The sequence below is a fragment of the Eptatretus burgeri genome, chromosome 5, assembly GCF_056783735.1.
Source record: "Eptatretus burgeri isolate ZD-2024b chromosome 5, Ebu_testis_v1, whole genome shotgun sequence".
Taxonomy (NCBI): domain Eukaryota; kingdom Metazoa; phylum Chordata; class Myxini; order Myxiniformes; family Myxinidae; genus Eptatretus; species Eptatretus burgeri.
This window is the reverse complement of record NC_140965.1, coordinates 15502016-15525278: the sequence shown is the minus strand read 5'-3', so window position 1 is coordinate 15525278 and position 23263 is coordinate 15502016. Positions and strand designations below refer to the sequence as shown.

The following is a 23263-nucleotide window of genomic DNA, read 5'->3' as shown; positions in this document are numbered from 1 at the left end:
AAGATGAGCAATAATCCTTGTGTCTGCCTCTTCATGTTCTTCACAAGGTAAGTCCAGAACTGAACTTGATGCTGATGTGATGGAAAGAGTGTGACCTTTGTTTTCCATCATACTACCAAGAATGATGGTCACTCCATCCGGAATAGCTTCAGGACTCTCACAAAGGGAAGTGCCAATGAAGTTCTGAAGATTTCCTTTATTTCTTGGATTCTTCATGAATAAATTCCAGTCCGGAATTTCTAGACTCTTGGATGGTGAGAATTGTCTTGCCTGGTCTGTCTGGTTTCTCCTCTGCTGCTCATCACCCTTCAAAGTATGGCTATCATCAAAATCATACTGATCACCAATGATGTTGACACAGTTGCACATTTCAGGTTTCAACTGCAGGATACACCTGCTTGCGAAGATACAGCTGGGGAAGTTCACCAAATGTTTTCGCACCCATTTTTTGGTATTTATTTACAAATGCCATTGTGTCTACCAGATAAACTGTGTATAGGTCACTCTGTGGTAATGATGGCAGCTGTAAAACAACATCCTGCTCAGCTTCAGCAATTAGCACTGCCACGAAATCAGACTCGTTGCCTTTGCGCATTACAACCCCCTGTGCTAAGCGTGGATCAACCTCAAACAGGGATGATGGATAGTCTGTCCACTCATGGGAAAATGCAATCTGTCTTGTGACTGGGTCGGCATCTCGATAGAAACACAGCACACGTGTAGTTGCAGTCTCATCTTGATAGATCCTGATTAAACTCTGTTTCCTTGATGGTTTTGATTTCTTCTGTGAGGAGAAAGTTACCAGCTTCAGTGGTTCAATCTTAATAGAGACCACCTCTTCTGCTTTCATAATGGCTTCCATGCCCTTAGCTTGAGCATGGACCAAGTCTTTTGAAGCAGCCTTCTCACTAGTTGCTCTATTGAGCAGAACCACTTGGTTGTTACACTGGAATGGGTTTATCATCTGCTGGCATATCACTTTCTTGATCTCCTCAACATGCATATGTTCTTCTGTTGCCTGCTTCTGTGTTTCTCCATGATGAGTAGATTCCTGTTGGCCTAGATTAGCCATAGACTTTATGTTCTCTGATACAGCTGTGAGAAATGGTGCTGTTTTCACATATTTATCTCGAGCAGCTGGTGCCTGAGATATGCGTTTGAACAGAGATGTCTTCCCTTCATTGTTGTATGTCTGCTCCAGGGCCATGTCACTCCAAACACCATTGAATTTTCCTTTGGAAGAGTGAACTGTGAAGTACCCAACCTGGATCCAGCAAACCTTAACCGAACTGTGTTCAATAGAGTAAGAGGATTTTGGGGGTAGGGGTAACTTTGGTTGACAAAAATGTTAATTTTCTCTTTAAAAATTGATAGAACTCAATCAAATTTGCTGTTTTAATTAGCCATGGATACCATGTTCATATCACATTAAGAGAAATTAGTATTCTAATGCAGCATCTGCCTATGATAAGAAAAGTTCTAAAGGCCATCTTCAAAAACGTTATTTTTAAGGCATTTTTCACAAAATTATGTACTTTTACGAGGTTTACTTTCACAAAGGCAATTTTTTTTTGTCATTTTACAATGCACTGATTGAATTCTTACATTTAGTTCACATTTATTTTTCATGAATGTGATTTTTTAATTTTTTTAGAAATTTTATTGACAATTGCTGTTTTATCAAATTTTTCAAATCTTCCTCAAACAAAAACGGCCGCCAAAATTTTTCGCAAGAGCTTATGAATTGCCAACATTGGTTTTCATGAACTGCAAACATATATCTAAACATCCTGGGGGTGTAAAATTTTATAGCAGAGGCTGTAAGGTCCAACCCTAAAACAGCCTCGTACACAGGTTGGCTCCCGGACTAGTCTCCCTCTTGTGTAGTAGCTGTCCATTACCGTTTGGTTTCTCTCATTAACACAATCATCAAAGATAACGAGGTTCTTTTTGGATTTATCCAAATCTTGGGGAGACGGTATATCATCCGTATTATCACTCAGAATACAAGTTATCGGTTTTGATTTCTTTTTACATCTCTGTGTATCACAAAATAGTTGTATTATATCTTCAATGTTAAAATCATTTCGGTTTTTTTGAAGTTTAAATAAACCGATTATATCTTCTTTTTGAAGACCAGCATTAAAACCTTGTGAGAGTAGTTGATACTCTGGTTGAAAACTCGACTTTGTGAAAATTATTAAATTATCATAATCTAAAAAGTTGGGAGTGAGGAGCATCTTTAAAAGTAAGCAGGTTTTTCCACATCCACTTGAACCAACTATGAGGCATCTTAATGAATTTGGGAGATTTTTATGGTTGTCAAATTTTATCTTATTTTCCCAAATAGTTAAAAAATCATTCATTTATATATTTGGAAAACAGGTTATTTAATTTATTATTGGCTTTTTTCGAAACTCTATATTTTATCCTAAGTTCATGTTTAATTTCAAGATAATCCAGTATTTTATTTATGCAATATCTTGTGTTGATCTTTCCCTGAAAATCACATCCATGAATAATATATAACAACAATCCTTTGAACATTTCTCTAATACGTTCAGTTTCTTCCCTTGTAAGGAAAGGTGTGTTATCACCCTCGTACTTTACATTCATTTCTCTAATCAATCTTGTAAAGTAATTCATTTTTGGTGTAAATCTAAAATAATTATTTTCCTTTTTATATTTTTGATTATCATTAATTAGAAGATAATCACAGAATATACATTGTTTATCGGCTTTTGACTCTGTGTTTAATCCCCGTCTTTCACACGCAGGACAATTCTCAAATTTGTCATATGGAGAATCATGGAATTCAAGAGGCTCAAAATCAAGTAAACTATTCATATTTATAAAGTAAAACTTTACTTAAACTGAAATTCATCTTCGATATCATCTTCGATACTTTCAGAATCATCTATACTTTCATAACTATCATTTGAACACAAACTCTCGGTGCCATAACTATCGTTTGAATGCAAACTCTCGGTATCATAATCACTCTCATAATCTTCAAAATCTTCAGTTGAATATTGACTCATTTAATTAGTTGAAAAAACATTACCATCGATATCGATATACATTTTTTCATTAACAGATTCAACTGCTACATTTTTTTATATTAAAGGTAATTTTAAAATGATCCTTAACTACAATTGAACGAAATGTCATTTCACCTGATATATTAACATCCTTTATTTCATCAGGATTTATATCTTTGGGGTTGTTGAAAAAAATACAAATTTCTCCTTGCATATTACAGATGGTCTTATCTTTTCTTTCTAAAGCTTCATCCATAAGGTTTTTATTTTTTGATACCTTTTCTTGTTTCATTGCTTTTTCTAGTTTTGAATATATTGCCAGAAGGAGAGGAGAAACTTTTGTTAGAGATACCTTAATTGATGTTCTTCCAGGTATACTAAAAGCCCTTCCACTGAAGTAAATTGAAGAACTCATCATATCCACCAGAATTGTTTTTATCCAATAGTTGTTATATTTATCTTTGTTCAATTTTACATCCTTGACATATTTCTCAGTATCTTTAACAAATGAAGAGATTGATTGAAACTTGTCTTTTGTGTCTTGAAACATTGTATTTATTAAGTGAAAAAGTTGGAGGATAAAATGGTTTTAAGCACAGATTCACCTGTAAAATAAACTAAATTTTCATCAAGAAAATTTTAGTTTAAGCACAGATTCACCTGTAAAATAAATGAAATTTTCATCAAGAAAATTTTAGTTTAAGCACAGATTCACCTGTAAAATAAATGAAATTTTCATCAAGAAAATTTTAGTTTAAGCACAGATTCACCTGTGAAATAAATGAAATTTTCATCAAGAAAACTTTAGTTTAAGCACAGATTCACCTGTAAAATAAATGAAATTTTCATCAAGAAAACTTTAGTTTAAGCACAGATTCACCTGTAAAATAAACGAAATTTTCATCAAGAAAATTTTAGTTTAAGCAAAGTTTTATTATATAAATATGGTGAATACAACGTACTGCGATGTTTGTAATCACGAATATAAACATTATAGAAAACATCTCCGAACCAACAAACACACATTTAATCTATTTCATAAAATATCTCCTCTTGAGTTGGAAAGAAAACATTGTGATATCTGCTCAAAGGATGTTTTGAAGAGTAGTTATAATAGACATCTTCAATCACAAAAACACAAGAAAAATGAGTTTAAAGTAAAGGGAGACTATTATATTGAAAACACTGATGGGGCATTTAAAGGGCATATAAAAATAAGGATTTTTCAATTTGAAGAACCCGGTCCATCATCAGTAGTTGAATCAATTGAAATAGTGAAACCTGATGTTGAAATTTTATTAAAAAGACATTAAAAGAAATGAAAACTTTAAAGTTTTATATGGGAGTGAAAATGAATATGAAAAGACAAGATGAAGAACAAACTCCTTATATGAGAACAGATCTTCATTTTATAACATAATTTCAAGATTTTTTGAATAGTGGGGTTTATGAAGAACTATCAAGACAAGAGGAGGATGTTGATAATACAGTGGTAGGAAGTGGATTCAATATTAAAAAAATCATCTTTTTAGATATACACATTCTAAAATCAAACCCTCTTAAAGCTTCTTCTTATATTGAATAACCAAAAGAAATAAAACGAAAGAAGGCAGTTGTTAATATTAAGAATAATGATAATAAATGTTTTCTCTGGTCTGTTCTTGCTCACTTACATCCACCAAAATGTAATTCAGAAAGAGTAAAACAATATATGAAATATGAGAATAACTTGGACATTAAAGATTTTAAATTCCCAATGCCACTAACAGATATTCCTAAATTTGAGAAAAAGAATAATCTTTCTATTAATGTATATGGATTAACGGATACAAACAAAGTTCAAATATTAAAAATTTCAAACAACTATAAAAATGAAGAAACACACATTGATCTTTTATATTTTAGTGTTGGAAAGAATTCACACTACACATACATCAATAATTTATCAAGATTAATCTCTTCTCAGGTATTCAGAACAGCAAACAAAATATATCCTTGTAAGCGATGTCTTAATTCATTTCATACAAAAGAACGATTAGAACAACATTCAAAATATTGTAGTAATCATAAATCAGCTGTGATTACAATGCCTAAACCTGGTGAAAAGATTTCTTTTGAAGATTATAATAAATCTATCATGCACCCATTTGTGATATACGCTGATTTTGACTATCCTTAAAAAGATAAATACTGCTTCTCCTAATCCAAAAGAATCATATACAAATAAATATCAAAAACATATTCCTTGTGGTTTCTGTTATTATATCAAATCATCTGTTGGAGAAAAGTATAATAAACTTGAACATTATAGTGGAAAAAATGCTTCACAAGAGTTTTTGTAAAACGATTAGAAAAGGATTGTATAAGACTAACTAAATTAATGAAAGAAACAAATGAACCGATGAAATTAACCAAAGAAGAAAAATTAGAATTTAGAAAGAACAATATCTGTCATATTTGTGAGGGGGAAATTAAGGAGTCTAAAGTTAGGGATCATTGTCATCTTACTGGTAAATATAGAGGTCCCGCTCATTCCTGTTGTAATCTTAATTATAAATTACCTTCTTTTATTCCAGTCTTTCTTCACAACAGCGCCAACTATGATACACATCTATTTATAAATGAACTTTCAAAAACACCAGGGAATATTTCTGCCATAATAAACACAAGTCAAAAGTATATTTCATTTACAAAAATGATATTCACAAAACCTATAACTCGTATTCGGTTTCTTGATTCTTACAAGTTTATGGGAACACCACTAGCCAACCTCGCATCAAATCTAAGCTCCACGGGCTCTTTTCCAAATCTTAATTCATTCTTTCCAAAAGAGGAAATTCTAACTAAAGAGGAAATTCAGATTAAAGAGAGAATTCAAAGTAAAGAGGAAATTCTAATTAATGAGGAAATTAATGAAGAAATTCTTACTGAAGATGAAATTCTAATTATACAGAAAATTCGAACAAAGAATGAAATTCTAACTAAAGATGAAATTCTGATTAAAGAGGGAATTCTAACTAGAGAGGAAATTGAAACAAGGAATGAAATTCAAAGTAAAGAGAAAATTCTTACAAGTAAGGGAATTTATCCTTATGGTTATATGGATTCATTTATGAGATTTAAAGAAACACAACTTCCTTCAAAAGAAAATTTCTATAATAACCTTTATGAAGTAGAGATAAGTGATAAGGAATATAAACACGCACAAGAAATTTGGAAAATATTTAAGATAAAGAACCTTGGAGAATATCATGATTTGTATCTAAAAACAGATGTTTTATTGTTAGCTGATGTGTTTGAAGCTTTTAGATCACTCTGTCATAATAAAAATTGTTATGGATTAGATCCTGCCCACTATTTCACAGCTCCTGGTTTAGCTTGGAGTGCAATGTTGAAAATGACAAAACAAGATATAGATTTAGTCAGTGATGTAGATATGCTTTTGATGATTGAGAAGTCTAAGAGAGGTGGAATATCACAAGTATGTTCAAAAAGATATGCTAAAGCAAATAATAAATATCTTCCAAATTATGAGAGTGAAAAAGATAGTAATTATTTGATGTACTTTGATGCTAATAATTTGTATGGATGGGCAATGTCTCAATCTCTGCCTTATGGTAAATTAGAGTGGGTGGAAGAAAAGGATTATGAAAAGGCTTTGATGAATATTGTTATTTCTTCTCAAGAGGAATTGAATGAGGAAGAAGAAGGTTATTATTTTGAAGTTGATTTGAGGTACCCGAGTGATCTTCATAATAAGCATAAAGATCTTCCTTTTGCATGTGAGAAAGAAACCCCAAAGAAAGAATGGTTAAGTGATTATCATAAAAGTTTTAATATTAAAGGTAAATCAACAGAAAAGTTATTAATAACATTCTATGATAAAGAGGGATATGTTTTGCATCAAAGGAACTTGAGACAATATTTATCTGCTGGGTTGAGAGTAGCTAAAATTCAGAGTTTTAAAATTTAAACAAAGTCCTTGGATGAAAAAGTATATTAAATTCAATACAGATATGAGAACAAATACAAAAGTAAAATTTGAAGGGGAATTCTATAAATTGATGAATAATGCTGTCTTTGGAAAGACAATGGAGAATGTTTGAAACAGGCAAAACATTAGATTTGCAACATCTTGGAAAGAAGCTTCTAGATTGATAAATAAACCAAGTTTTGAGAGAGAAGAGGTTTTTTCAGAGAACTTTTCTGCTATTCATATGAAAAAGGAAAGTATTGTCATGGATAAACCAATTTATATTGGAACAGCAGTTCTTGATTTATCAAAGATATTGATGTATGATTATTTGTATAATGATTTAAAGAAAGAGTATGGTGAAAATGTTTCATTGTTGTATATGGACACTGATAGTTTTATTCTAGATATAAAAACTGACGATGTTTATAAAGATATGAAGAAAAACATTGGAGTATATGATAGTTATTTTCAAAAAAGAATGAAAAGGTTATTGGTAAGTTTAAGGATGAGTTGGGTGGAAAAGTAATGAGTGAGTTTATTGGATTGAGAGCAAAGGCATATGCTTATAAGTATGGTGATCAGATTGATAAAAGGTTAAAGGGAATAAAGAAATATGTAATAAAGAAATCAATAACTTTTAGAAATTATTATAATTGTTTGATGAATAAGAAAGAAGAATATAGGAAAATGAATACAATAAGAAGTTATAAACATAAGATATATAGTGAAGAAGTAAATAAAAAGGCATTAGGAGCCTTTGATGATAAGAGATTTATTTTAGATAACACTGAACAACAAAAATTTTTTACTGGAGATGTGTAAAGTGATTTAGACTAATTTGGGTACGCTGATTTCAAAAATCATAACCCTTTTGCTGTATCACGTCAGGATTTTCAGTAACAGAAATATTCCCATTGCCTAGAAGTCAGGATTTCAATGAAATTTACAAAAATTCATTTATTCATTTATTTCATCATGAATGCTTCAAAATTATAGAAATTACAGAAAAACTCCACTAGAATGTAATTAAAAATGCTTTAGGCATTTGGCTTTGCGTTTGTGCTGCTCTGTGTCAGTTTCACGATGCAGGAACCAGCAGAAATCACCCATCATGTTCGGGTTGTGCCGCCCTTGGTAACGCGTCTCCATGAGTGAAATCTCTTGGTGGAATCGCTCGCCGTGCTCGTCCGAGACTGCTCCCAAGTTATCAGGGAAGAAGTTCAGGTGCTGGTGTAGGAAATGGATTTTCAGGGACATCCTGGAGCCAAGTTTCCTGAAGGACTCCAGCAGCTGCTGCACTATTTCTTCATAGTTGTCCGCGCGCTCGTTCCCCAAGAAGTTGTCCGTCACAGCTTTGAAGCTCCTCCACGCTGCCAGCTCTTTGGGGTTTAGAGTTGTCGGAAAAGTTTCGTCCTTCATAATCTGTCGGATTTGTGGTCCAACAAAGACACCAGCCTTGATTTTGGCCTCCGACAAGGTGTTGCCAAACTTTTCCTTGAGGTATAAAAGCCCACGCCCATTCAGATCCATTGCCCGTACAAAACTTTTCATCAAGCCGAGCTTTATGTGGAGTGGTGGAAGGAAAACCTTGGCTGGGTCGACAAGGGCGACATGCTTCACGTTGTGTCGACCAGGTACATGCTCTTTTCGCTCTTCCCAATCTTTCTTCGTCCAGTGATTCTTGTCGTCTCTGCTATCCCAGAGACAAAGGAAGCACATGTATTTCGTGTAGCCTGACTGCAGCCCTAACAACAGCGCCACCACTTTCAAGTCTCCGCAGATGTGCCAGTTGAAGTCATTGTACTTGATGGAATCAAGCAGCTGCCGCATAGTCTCATAGGTCTCTGTCATGCCGAACGCGTGAGCCAGTGGGACTGATGGTTTCTCGTTGTCATTGTGGAGCAAAACAGCCTTCAAGCTGTTCTTCCCCGAGTCGATGAAGAGGCGCCAGTCTGCAGGATCGTGATCACACCCAAGTTCTTTCAACAGACCGTTGATGTCACTGCAGAATGTCATCGTGTCTTCCATCTCAAAGAACTCAGCCATGTCTCTGTGACGTGCTCTGAACAAGGATATCTTGGTGTTAGGTTCAAGTAGATTCCACTGCTGCAGCCTTGATCCAAGCAGCTCTGCCTTCGCCTTTGACAGCGAGAGATCTCTTACAAGATCATTTAAGTCTCCCTGGTTCAGAAGGTGTGATTCTTGAGTGTCGGGTTCAAAAGGTTCATCATCACCATCCTCTTCACCACTGCTTACAGCTATGTTCTGATCAGCTGGAGGTGTTGGAACGGGGTTCTCGTCATCATGAGGCACAGGTTTACGAGCAGAGACGCAGTCAGCGTACTTGATGTGACCTTTATTCTTCTTGTTGAAGCCGGCGATGCTTGTGCAGCAGAAATAACAATCATCATGATGATTCTGCGGCTCACGCCATATCTTGGGCACCGCAAATGGCATGCTCGCGCGCTTGCCCACCAACCACTGAGTCAAGGTTGTGTGACAGCTTGTGCAGCAGATGTGTGGTGCCCAGCTCTGTTCTTGGTCCCCCACCTTACACCCGAAGTAGTGAAAGTAGGCGGCCTTCATTTTCACTGCTGTAGATATACTTCGCTGTTGATCTTTTTTGGTATACCGACCACAGACATAACAGAAGTTGTCAGGATGATTGGTACAGGAACGCCTACTCATCTTTATCTGAAAGAAAGAAATATAACACAAGTTAACAACAATTGTACGAAATAGACATGTTAAAGACATATGTAAATTTCATTGAAATCCTGACTTCTAGGCAATGGGAATATTTCTGTTCCTGAAAATCCTGACGTGATACAGCAAAACGGTTATGATTTTTGAAATCAGCGTACCCAAATTAGTCTTAATCACTATACACATCTCCAGTAAAAAAAAATTTTTGAAATTTGTTGTTCAGTGTAATGGAATAGATTGTGTTCCATATGGATATTGTATGATAGAGTGTATAAAATAGATTGTGTTCCATATGGGTATTGTATGATAAAGTGAATAGAATAGATTGTGTTCCATATGGACACAAGTTTTAACGATGGGAAGATGGGTTAGGGTTTTTAAGGGCTACCGCCGCGTTTTTCACAATATATAAATGGCCGAACCAAGTATTAGTCAAACTAAAGAGTGGAGAAAATCTCAGTCTTGGTATATAAATGGAAAACATAATGAATGTGAAAAATATCAAATAAGTCTTATTGAAAAAATATCTAAAACAAAGGTAAATAAAACAAATATGCGAATCAATTTAAAAACCAATAAGTTAGAGGATGTAAAGAAAATAATAAATATCTTTGAATGGACTGAAAAATTTGATGGTTATCAATTGAACAATGGAAAAATAATTTACTACAATCTCAAAATGATATGCAACTCAGGAGGTGGTCAGATGAGAGCATTAAGAGAAGTTTATCATTTCGTAATGGCACAAAAGGGGTATCTTAAAAAATATAAAGATTCAAATGTTTTGTTTTTCAATATTTTAGATGGGGATTATTGTGCAAAGAAAATTAAACTATTGAAGGAATTTGAGAATGAACAAATGTTTATAGGTTCAATGAGTGAGCTAAACAATATGCATCGGTTATTTGATAAAGAGTGTCCCGGGGCTTAGACGTTTCAGATATTTCTTTCGAATCACCTTTAACAAATCTTTATCTTGTTGTATGGGTTATTTGAAAAAAAGTGTCCCCAGGTTAAAAGGGGAGACAAATAAATATACCTTGGGATAAAAAGGGGATTTATTTTTTAGGGGAAAAAAAGAAAAAATTCATGGCTGAAAATCCCCCATTCATTTACATGGGGAAAAGTGAGCCAGAACCAGTATTCTTACCCTACTGACCTGAATAGGCTTCTTACTTGCAACTACCTCCACCAGGTGGTTAAGTTTCGTGAAGAACAGAATAAAAATCTGACCTGTAGGCGATTGACATACAAATGAAAAATCACTCATCGAGTGACACTTGGCGAAATGGAACGGCACTCGGTATAGAACATATTGTTACGAATTTCGATCCGCCCGGGGTGCGATCGGCCACGTAACTCAAATCGCAACTGCGTCGCCCACCGGAACTGACAATTCAGTCGTGACCCTCCTTGGAACTACCGCCAGGAGCTAGTCACGGGTGGGTCTTTCGACCACACCACAATCGTGCCAATCGGCCACTCGCGCAGGATAGGGTTGTTCGCTAAACTCGACCTACCTAAGTACCTGCGCGGGTAGTTAACCGGGTGATCGTACCTCGCCGCTGGCCAGCCTTGGACACGCACCACTTAAGCGGTCCGTTCCATGCTTCAGTGATAACAGAGCGGTGTTATCGCCGGCCCCGACAGACGTGATTATTTACCGTGTGCTTTCACCCTTCTACCAATTCCTTCTGTGATGCAAGATGGAACTTTCAAACAAGGGAAAGGACGCAACGAAACGGGGAACAGTTCGATAAGCACATTTATTGCACACTCAAACATTTATTATACAAGCACATATGCAGTCAGGAATGCAAAACAGTAACATGCACGTATACAGAACAAAAGCAAAGCAAAAGGTGCTACGACCGTCTATAAGCAATTATGTACAGTCACTTATATGGTTTTACTTACGGTACTCGGCGCCACAACACGCATTCAAAGAAAAAGCAAGAAAAGACCCCCTCATAGACAAGGGAGTCAGACTGGGCCCGTGGGCCTAATGCGCGTGGAACCTGGATGAGCGGCCAAGTCCACGAGACCGAAGGGTCTTACCCGCGCCCTCGTGGCGCGATGGCGGGCAAGTCGCGATGTCAGCGTAGCTACGCCTGGCTTCATGCCCCTGGCGTGGTCGGTGAGCTCTCTCCGGCGCTCACCCGTCTGCCTTTCCCGTCGGCTTCGAGCTCCGTCTCCCGACTTGACTGCCCCGCCGACACTGCACTCAACTTGACTGCCCCGCTGACACTGCACTCGACTTGACTGCCCCGCCGACACTGCACTCGACTTGACTGCCCCGTCTCCCGTTTCTCCAGACTGCCACTCCACCGACTCCAGACTTGACTGCCGCGACCGACACTGCCGCCGCCTGCCGACACTGCACTCGACTTGACTGCCGACACTGCTGCTGCCACTCCGCTGTTCCAACTTTTTATGCGCTCTCCAGACCCTCCAGAGTGCCACTTTTCTGCCGACACTGCTGCTGCCTTTCCTCTCAAATTTCGGGCCATGCCCCCCAATTTTCTTTCGTGCCCTTGCACGGTTTCATGGCTGGGATGCGTGGCTCCCTTGGCAGGAACTGCCCTCTGCCGATTCTCCTACAATGGCACCCCCGGGCACTACACTGCCTCCGAGCCTACCAGCTCCCTAAACACCGAGGAGTGCCCTCTGTGGCGACTCCCCTGAAACGCTCATATGCAGGCTGGCACCTCGGGCCCCTTTCCAAGGATCACCCGTGCCCATGCACTGCCCACGCGGCCAATGGCAACCTGGGCCCCCGCATCATGCGGGTGCACCCGTGCCCACTACGCTATCCCGGCCCCCCATGGGCCCTTGGCCTACCGCGGCCAACTAACCCGGTGCCCGGGGTACCCACTCAGCGATACTCACCGTTCGTAGCCACTCTCCCAGCCCATCAACAGGGCTCCTGCACCCCTCCAAACGGGTTTCGAGCCTACACTCTCACCAACAGCAAAACGACCTCCATTTTGTCAATTTGACTAACCCACTAACTCACCTTACTCTGATCCCGGGGTCCCTTGGGCAGGAATCACTCCTCCCCCCAATCACTCATCGCACCATGCATTCCACAATCACTCCATACACTCAGGCCCGCTGGCCTCACTTACGCAACATTTGCAGTTTCCACTCTCTTCAACTCACACATCGCTGATTTCTGCCATCCTGCTCACTACTTCCCCTAACTAACTCGTGCTCCCACGTCGTCCCTTCAACTAATAGCACGTTCCTTTTAACACTACGTAGCTAAGCTACGTCCCCTCTACACACTCACAGTCTGTCACTGTCTCCAAATATTATTTCCCATCTCCCTTCCTAAATCTGACTGCAATCCCTCAAACTAATCCATTCCACGGGCTCCATGAGGACTTACCCCTGCCCCATGAAGCCGGTCTAACTATCACTAACCCTTCCCCCTAACTAGTGGTATCCTGTGCCCAGGCCAAGGGGGTCTTCCACCCCTTGCCCGGGAAATCCTGTTCACCCGAAGCGAGGCTTATTTTTTTTTTAATGCGCACCACCAGCGCGGCAACTCGCAACCTGCGCTCCTTCCCCGTGACGTCATGGCAGCGGTTTGCGCACCTTGTACCTCGTCCCTCCTGGACGGCACCATCCGGCAGGGATTCACCCTCCTGCCGGATTCGAACCACACGTGCAGCCATGACGTCACCCTGCGCATCAAAAAAACAAGCCTTGCGTTTTGAGGGGTTCCCCACACGAACACATGTGCTCTGCCCGTCGGAGCTTCACACACACGCTTGCGTGGAAAACCCATCCGTTCCAAATCCGTTATCCAGCCTACCTTTTGTCCGTCTGCGGGATCGACAACATCCACCGCTGGCGTTTACGGACCAGGCTTCACTCCCGCAAGCGCGCACGCGGCGGCCTCGTGCGCTGCACGGCATGAACCTCGTGCTCGCTGCTGGGTAAACCCGGCACGGTCCCCAATACAGCTACGGCCGCTACCCGGCCATTGTCCATCTGTCGCTGTCGTCTCCGTCACACTCGCACACTCAAGCTCCATTCCACACTCGGACTCAGAGACGCGGCTGCGTGCTCCCGCATGCCGACCGTCATCTCCCTTGCAAACCGCTCTCTCACACACTCGGTCCCTCTCACACACCCTGCTTCACTCACGCGCACCATACCACTCACACACGCGGTGACACTCACGCGTGGTGTCTCGCTCATACACAGGCTTCCACTCACACCCGGAGTGCTGGGAAGCACGCACCCCGGCACATTCGTGACCACACCACTCACACACGGGGTTTCTTCCACCCACGGGGTGTCACTCATACTCGGGGTCTCATCCATACACGGGATCTCATCCACACACGGGGTCTTCGTCACCCACCCAGTCACTCTCACACACGCCCTTGCACCCGCGCTATGCGTGCGGTGCAGCACGCATTTCGCCACACTCGTGAACATACTGTTGTGGTTACCAAATTCGCAAACCACCATTCAGGTCCCTTAGGTGAGGTATCTCGGTAAGTACATGTGTAGTTAGGCCCAAACCCGTTGTCTAGTGGGAATACATGTCATTTATGCGTGCTGCGACTCTTCAGGATAGCCGTTTTTCTTTTACTATCTTTATTTTGGACCAACCGCCATGATTACCACCACAATCACAACATCAACCACCAACCACAACGCCGCTTCACCACAACCGCCACGACCTTCCCGTCACACCTCGCAACCGTAGCATCGCCACCGTTCTTGCCCCGCTGTGGGTACCGGTGTTGGACTCGTGCAGGGCGCGCGTCGAACAGCGTGTACAAAATCACGGATTTTGTGCTTCAAAAACTGATCAAAAACGACACACGCCCACTTTTTGCCGTCCAATCGGTGAGCGAGGGGCGATTTGGCCCCGCCTCCAGGACGATCGATATATGCAAATTTATGGATCAAAAAGCCTTCACGCCCACTTTTTCTCGGGCCAATGGGGAGCGAGGTGAAAGGTCAAAGGGAGGGGGTCAAAGGCGAAGCTACGGGGGCATAAAAGGACCGTGTTCGTCAGTCAGAGAGGAGTCGGGGAGTCGAGAGGTGGAGAGTAGGAGAGTCGGAAACAGAGTCAAGACTTCGCGGGCGGTGGAGCTGCTCGTCGTGTGCGTTGGAGTCGGAACGGAGGGGACGGAGCTGTGGAAAGGCGGCGACACCAGACGAGGGGGTGCTCGCGTCGTGCAGGAAGCTGCACCCGAGGGAGGCCGACAGCGCGACCTGGCCGAGGTGGAGACGCTCGTCGCGGGATAATAAAGATCCTCTATACCCCGAGCATCAGCAACCCCCTCCTGTTTCCCCCCGCGCTGAGATAGTGCGACCAAGGGGGCCCCTTTCCCACCCCCTACCAGACACCGTCCGCGAGGCCCGCGGAGTTGAGGCGCCATCGCGCTCCTCGTCTCATCACCAGACGGGTAGGCCGACCCGGTCTCGGCCTCAGGCCCGCCTCATCCTTGAGGGTATTCTTTTCCTTGGTTTTGGGTATGTGTTGTCGGCGCCGTCTGTGAAGTAGAATTGTATAAGTGTTGCCGTGTGCTCGGTAGTCGGTATTAGCTCTGCATTGTGTCTTCGCTTTTACATTTGCTTTTTGTGTAAATTGAATTGTGTTTTTCTTTTCTGTGTGCTTTTGGTGGAATTGTATATGTGTGCTTCCCGTGTGCCGCGAATAAATGTGCTTTGTGTTGAACTGTTTCCCGCTTCGCTTCGTCATTTCTCCCATTGAATCCTCATCTTGCTTCACGTAAAGGGTTCGTAGTGGGCTGAATACGCCCGATAATTAATCGAACCGTCGAGGTCGACGATAACACCGCTCGGTTATTCTGATAGTACGGAACGGGTCGCTTAAGTGGCCCGTGTCCGAAGTCGACCTGCGGCGAGGTGCGATCGCCCGGTCTACCCTCCGCGTGGGTACTTAGGTAGGTCGAATTTGGCGAGCAACCCTATCCCACGTGGGGGCTGATTGGCTCGATCGCGGTGAGACCGAAAGGTCCACCCGTGACTGGTTCCCGGCGTTAGTCCGAGAGGGTCACGACTGGATTGTCCGTCCGGTGGGCGACGTGCCGCGATTCGAGTTACGTGGCCGTCAGCACGCCGGCGGGCGCGGAATCTGCAACAATACGCACCGGGACAATCGCACTGGGGATTAGCGCCACCACAAGGGGTTCCGGAGCCTCTATACCCCCCAAGCTCTCCGTGCACCCGTCCGCCTCACTCATCCCCCTCTACCTCGCAATGCTCGACCAGACCCACCTGGTCGTAAACCGCTTCAAGGGGGCATACTCGCTCCCCTCGTTCCTGGAGGAGGCCATACAGCTGCTCGCACCGGGTCACAAAACATTCTGCCAGCTCCCCCTCATGGTCCTCCACTACCTCCGTGTGTGTCTGCTCGTGTTTTGTTTCTTTCACTTCCCCCTCTATCTCCCGTGTCTCTGTTATTTCCGTCTCTTCCTTTGTTATCCCCCTCGTCTCTACGTGTCTCGTGCACGTCTCCGTAACCTCGTTTGGTTTTTCCCTCCCAGTAACCGTCACTTTCTCCGTCACCTTCACGCTTCTCGCCCAATACGTCCCCCGAATTAATTTGCCCTCACCCGCCTCCAATGCGGGCCTGACAGCCTTTGCACTCCCCCTAAGCTCGTTCGTTCCAGCCCGTGGTGCTGCCGTCATGAGCTCCACCGTCCGCGTTTCGCTGCACACAATTGCCTCTGCCTGCCTGCAGGCCTCGGCCCTTTTGCTGCGTCTCTTCCCGCAGTATTTGCACATTGTCATCCATTTTGTTTTTTATGCCATCCACATTTTTATTCATGCCATCCATTTTGTTGTTCATTTGTTGTGTATTTCCATCCATCTTTTCGTTCATGCCTTTTATTTCGTGTCCCATTTGTTGCATCATCCGCATCAACATTTCCCCCACTCTGTTGATTTCAGCCGATCCAAAAAATCCGAATCGCCTCGGTCGGTCGTGGTTTCGCTGGGGGCCGGGGAGGGAACTTGATGGAGGTGGGGAGGGGGGTGTCGTACGCCGCTGCCGCGCCCATTTCGGGCTCTGGGTTCGGTTGGGGGGGGAATTGTTCCTGCACCACAAGCATTTCCTGCTCAGGGTTTCCATCCTGGACCATGGATTCTACATTACTACACATATTAATTTCTACCCCAGGCACCCGCTCGCCTTGAAACTCCATCTTATTTCTCGGAAGAAATTAATTCAGCTCGCTCGTAATTTGGAGGGAACGGGGGGAGGGGAGGCGGGGGGGGTTGCTTCGCACACCCCTGGTCCGATCCCCGTGAATTTAGTTGGAGACCGAGGTGGATTTGAATCCCACACTCCTGTACACCAGTGTTACGAATTTCAGTCTGCCCGGCGTGCGATCCGCCACGTAACTCAAATCGCGACCGCGTCGCCCACCGGAACGGACAATTCAGTTGTGACCCTCCTTGGAACTATCGCCAGGAGCTAGTTACGGGTGGGTCTTTCGACCCCACCACAATCGTGCCAATCGGCCACCCACGCAGGATAGGGTTATTCGCCAAACTCGACCTACCTAAGTACCTGCGCGGGTAGTTAACCGGGCGATCGTACCTCGCCGCTGGCCGGCCGAGGACACGAACCGCTTAAGCGGTCCGTTCCGTGCTTCAGTGATAACAGAGCGGTGTTATTGCCGGCCCCTACGGACGTGATTATTTACCGGGTGCTTACACCCTTCTACCAATTCCTTCCGTGATGCAAGATGGAACTTTCAAACAAAGGAAAGGACGCAATGAAACAGGAAACAGTTCGACAAGTACATTTATTCCACACTCAGACAAGGCAAGCACGTATTCACAGCCATACAGTAAGAATGCAATTTACAAGCAAGAAGCAAAAACATTACAACCGAATATGATTATTATTTATTTACATGCACTTAAACAGTTTCTACTTTACAAGACACGGCGCCACAACACGCATTCACACAAAAGCAAAGGAAAGACCCCCTCAAAGGCAAGGGAGTCAGACTGGGCCCGTGGGCCTAATGCGCGTGGAACCTGGATGAGCAGCCAGGTCCACGAGACCGAAGGTCCTACCTGCGCCCTCGTGGCGCGATGGCGGGAAAGCCGCAATGTCAGCGTAGCTGCGCCTGGCTTCGTGCCCCTAGCGTGGTCGGCGAGCTCTCTCCGGCGCTCCCCTTCTGCCTTTCCCGTCGGCTTCGAGCTCCGTCTCCCGACTCGACTTCCCCGCCGACACTGCAGACTTGACTTCTTCTGCCGACACTCCGCCGCTGCCACTCCACTGCTCCCACTTGGTTCTCTGCTGACGTACTGCACAACTTTACTTCCCGCTTGACTGCCGACACTGCTGCTGCCACTCCACTGCTCCCACTTGGTTCTCTGCCGACGTACTGTGCAACTTTCTTCTTCCGCGAGCTCGCACTTATATGGCCCAGGGAAGGGGCGTATATGTAAATTTCTAGATCACAGCTTGTTCGGAGGCGGGGCTTTGCCACCCGATGCTCAGTCATTGGATGGATGAAAAGGGGGCGTGAAGCATTCCTGATCCGCTTTTTGAGGCGAAAGGAAAGCATTCATAACCCATGGTCTGGCATGTGGTAGAAAGGTGGAGGTGGTGGGAGTTTGGTTGTTGGCGGGCGTCGTTTGAGAATGGCGGTGAAGCGATGTTTGCGGGATGGAGTTGTGGAGGTAAAGAGGTGAAGGTGGTGGTGTTTGAGTTGTTGGGGGATTATGGGTCCAAAATAATGACAGAGAAAAGAAAAACGGCTATCTCAAAGGATCGCAGCCCGGTGAACACGGAAATTCCCTCTAAACAATGGTGGGGAAATCTAACTACACAATTACTTATCGTCATAACTGATCTTAGGACCCTTTATGGTGTATTGCGAATTTCCACAGCCGTAACAATATATATAAATATATTTCTTCTTCTTCTTCTTCTTCTTCTTCTTCTTCTTCTTCTTCTTCTTCTTCTTCTTCTTCTTCTTCTTCTTCTTCTTCTTCTTCTTCTTCTTCTTCTTCTTCTTCTTCTTCTTCTTCTTCTTCTTCTTCTTCTTCTTCTTCTTCTTCTTCTTCTTCTTCTTCTTCTTCTTCTTCTTCTTCTTCTTCTTCTTCTTCTTCTTCTTCTTCTTCTTCTTCTTCTTCTTCTTCTTCTTCTTCTTCTTCTTCTTCTTCTTCTTCTTCTTCTTCTTCTTCTTCTTCTTCTTCTTCTTCTTCTTCTTCTTCTTCTTCTTCTTCTTCTTCTTCTTCTTCTTCTTCTTCTTCTTCTTCTTCTTCTTCTTCTTCTTCTTCTTCTTCTTCTTCTTCTTCTTCTTCTTCTTCTTCTTCTTCTTCTTCTTCTTCTTCTTCTTCTTCTTCTTCTTCTTCTTCTTCTTCTTCTTCTTCTTCTTCTTCTTCTTCTTCTTCTTCTTCTTCTTCTTCTTCTTCTTCTTCTTCTTCTTCTTCTTCTTCTTCTTCTTCTTCTTCTTCTTCTTCTTCTTCTTCTTCTTCTTCTTCTTCTTCTTCTTCTTCTTCTTCTTCTTCTTCTTCTTCTTCTTCTTCTTCTTCTTCTTCTTCTTCTTCTTCTTCTTCTTCTTCTTCTTCTTCTTCTTCTTCTTCTTCTTCTTCTTCTTCTTCTTCTTCTTCTTCTTCTTCTTCTTCTTCTTCTTCTTCTTCTTCTTCTTCTTCTTCTTCTTCTTCTTCTTCTTCTTCTTCTTCTTCTTCTTCTTCTTCTTCTTCTTCTTCTTCTTCTTCTTCTTCTTCTTCTTCTTCTTCTTCTTCTTCTTCTTCTTCTTCTTCTTCTTCTTCTTCTTCTTCTTCTTCTTCTTCTTCTTCTTCTTCTTCTTCTTCTTCTTCTTCTTCTTCTTCTTCTTCTTCTTCTTCTTCTTCTTCTTCTTCTTCTTCTTCTTCTTCTTCTTCTTCTTCTTCTTCTTCTTCTTCTTCTTCTTCTTCTTCTTCTTCTTCTTCTTCTTCTTCTTCTTCTTCTTCTTCTTCTTCTTCTTCTTCTTCTTCTTCTTCTTCTTCTTCTTCTTCTTCTTCTTCTTCTTCTTCTTCTTCTTCTTCTTCTTCTTCTTCTTCTTCTTCTTCTTCTTCTTCTTCTTCTTCTTCTTCTTCTTCTTCTTCTTCTTCTTCTTCTTCTTCTTCTTCTTCTTCTTCTTCTTCTTCTTCTTCTTCTTCTTCTTCTTCTTCTTCTTCTTCTTCTTCTTCTTCTTCTTCTTCTTCTTCTTCTTCTTCTTCTTCTTCTTCTTCTTCTTCTTCTTCTTCTTCTTCTTCTTCTTCTTCTTCTTCTTCTTCTTCTTCTTCTTCTTCTTCTTCTTCTTCTTCTTCTTCTTCTTCTTCTTCTTCTTCTTCTTCTTCTTCTTCTTCTTCTTCTTCTTCTTCTTCTTCTTCTTCTTCTTCTTCTTCTTCTTCTTCTTCTTCTTCTTCTTCTTCTTCTTCTTCTTCTTCTTCTTCTTCTTCTTCTTCTTCTTCTTCTTCTTCTTCTTCTTCTTCTTCTTCTTCTTCTTCTTCTTCTTCTTCTTCTTCTTCTTCTTCTTCTTCTTCTTCTTCTTCTTCTTCTTCTTCTTCTTCTTCTTCTTCTTCTTCTTCTTCTTCTTCTTCTTCTTCTTCTTCTTCTTCTTCTTCTTCTTCTTCTTCTTCTTCTTCTTCTTCTTCTTCTTCTTCTTCTTCTTCTTCTTCTTCTTCTTCTTCTTCTTCTTCTTCTTCTTCTTCTTCTTCTTCTTCTTCTTCTTCTTCTTCTTCTTCTTCTTCTTCTTCTTCTTCTTCTTCTTCTTCTTCTTCTTCTTCTTCTTCTTCTTCTTCTTCTTCTTCTTCTTCTTCTTCTTCTTCTTCTTCTTCTTCTTCTTCTTCTTCTTCTTCTTCTTCTTCTTCTTCTTCTTCTTCTTCTTCTTCTTCTTCTTCTTCTTCTTCTTCTTCTTCTTCTTCTTCTTCTTCTTCTTCTTCTTCTTCTTCTTCTTCTTCTTCTTCTTCTTCTTCTTCTTCTTCTTCTTCTTCTTCTTCTTCTTCTTCTTCTTCTTCTTCTTCTTCTTCGTTCTTCATTTCTTCTTCTTCTTCTTCTTCTTCTTCTTCTTCTCTCTCTTTCTTCTTCTTCTTCTTCTTCTTCTTCTTCTTCTTCTTCTTCTTCTTCTTCTTCTTCTTCTTCTTCTTCTTCTTCTTTTTCTTCTTCTTCTTCTTCTTCTTCTTCTTCTTCTTCTTCTTCTTCTTCTTCTTCTTCTTCTTCTTCTTCTTCTTCTTCTTCTTCTTCTTCTTCTTCTTCTTCTTCCCATGAGGGGTCGCCACAGCGGATCATCCGTATGATCCGCATAGTGATTTGGCACATGTTTTACGCCGGATGCCCTTCCTGACGCAACGCTGGTCGCCTCTTACGACACAGGGATATGGTACACCTATTTTAACCGAGGCATACACCGGGCCCAGTACAACTGGTACTCTGTTATATATATATATATATATATATATATATATATATATATATATATATATATATATATATATATGTGCACTAAATGGCCAAAAGTATGTGGACACCTGCTCGTCCAAAATCTCATTCCAAAATCGTGGGAATTAATATTTAGTTGGTCCCCCCCATCCCCCACCTTTGCTGCTATAACAGCATCCACTCTTCTGAGAAGGCTTTTCACAAGATTGTGGAACATTGCTGCTGCACGGATTTGCTTCCTTTCAGCCACAAGAGCACTTGTGAGGTTGGGCGCTGATGTTGGGCGATTCGGTCTGGCTCGCAGTCGGCGTTCCATTTCATCCAAAGGGTGTTCGATGTGGTTGAGGTCAGGGCGCTGTGCAGGCCACTCAAGTTCTTCCACAACGATCTCGCCAAACCATTTCTGTACGGACCTCACTTTCTGCATGGGGGCATTGTCATGCTGAAACAGGAAAGGGCCTTCCCCAAACTGTTGCCACAAAGTTGGAAGCATAGAACCATCTGGAATGTCATTGTATGCTATAACATTAAGATTTCCCTTCACTGGAAGTAAGGGGTCGAGCCTGAACCATGAAAAACAGCCCCAGACCATTTTTCCTCCTCCACCAAACTTTACAGTTGGCACAATGCATTCGGGCAGGTAGCATTCTCCTGGCATCCTCCAAACCCAGATTTGACCGTCGGACCGCCAGATGGTGAAGTGTGATTCATCACTCCAGAGAACGCACTTGAACTGCTCCAGAATCCAATGGTGGTGAGCTTTACACCCCTCCAGCCAACGCTTGGCATTGCGCATGGTGATCTTAAGCTTGTGATCGGCTGCTCAGCCATGGAACAATGCTTGTGCTGACCTTGCTTTCAGATTCAGTTTGGAACTTGGGCGTGAGTGTTGCAACCAACGCTAGACTATTTTTCCACGCTACGCGCTTCAGCACTCGGTGGTCCCGTTCTATGAGCTTGTATGGCCTACCATTTCGTGGCTGAGCTGTTGTTGCTCCTCGATGTTTCCACTTCACCATAACAGCACATATATATATATATATATATATATATATATATATATATATATATATATATATATTCTATTTTTTTAAGGTCCAGATACAGATGCAACCTATCCGTGGGATACAAAACGTAAATTGTTCAGTCTGGTGGAGGTATGCATTTTACCGAGTGCCCTTCTAGTTCCTCTCTACTCTGTTTCCAGGTAATCCCATATGGCATCGATGAGACTCATGTCCGGACTGTGTGGTGGCCCTTCTCACACTTGAAGTGCACGAGCTGTAACCTTGTTCTCCAAATACTGCTTTACTATGTTGGAAGTGTGTTGGAAAATGAATCATCTTCCGATTAAATGGCCCACAAGGAACTGCATGGTGCTGCAGTATCTCCTTGTACTTTTGTTAGTGTCCCATTGATTTTAGCAAGTTTTGCAACACCAAAAACTGAGATACAACTCCAGACATTTACAGGGCTTCCCCCGTATTTAACAGTAGGCTGCAAAACTTGTGTGTAGCAACAAATTTCCAGGACTTCAGCATACGAACTAGCGTCTCTTCGATCCAAAACGTTTAAACTTCGATTCATCAGACCACAGTACCTGTTTCCATTGTTCAGTCCCCAATGTTGGTGTTACTTTGAAAATTTGTCTGTGTACCTTATTCTGTGGTTTCAGCAGTGGTGTCTTTGCTGCAACTCTGCCATGGAGACCTGCTGCAATTAGTGTTTTGGACACTGTGCTGGACTGGATGAGATGTTAATGTTGAAGCCTGCTCATTTCATTTGTCAGCTGCTACCTTGATGGTCTTCTTTGATGTTAGGTCAGCGACTTCATCTGCTTGTCTTGTCTTCGGGGGCGGTTCTTCTGGATCTTCCTGGCCTTTTCCTGTCTTGTACCGAGCCAGTTTATTTCAGGCGTTGCAAAGTGTACCACACACCATTGTAGATCTTCAGCTTTTCTGTTATTTTCTTCATAGTGTGCTCTTCTTCTCGCAGTGTTTGGATCTTCACACACTGTTCTGTTGAAAGTTGCTTCCTTGGCTCCACTGAACCTACTCATAAACTTTCAAGCAAGGGAACAAGCTGATGAAAACCAATTTCACATTTTCATTAATTTGC

General features: G+C 42.1%; 1 protein-coding gene across 3 annotated transcripts in view; it reads right to left on the bottom strand.

Annotated features, from left to right (window-relative positions):
• Positions 1 to 23263, bottom strand: part of LOC147025908 (uncharacterized) — a 59358-nt gene that overhangs the window by 34781 nt on the left and 1314 nt on the right. The window contains exon 2 of one of the 3 annotated variants that reach the window (XM_085880808.1): positions 7734 to 9711. The exons of the other annotated variants lie outside the window; for them this stretch is intronic. Coding sequence (XP_085736934.1) covers positions 8044 to 9705 — 1662 coding nt within the window. The 5' untranslated portion in view covers positions 9706 to 9711 and the 3' untranslated portion in view covers positions 7734 to 8043. Of the gene's footprint in view, positions 1 to 7733; positions 9712 to 23263 lie in introns of those variants that run through there. 3 annotated transcript variants of the gene reach the window in all.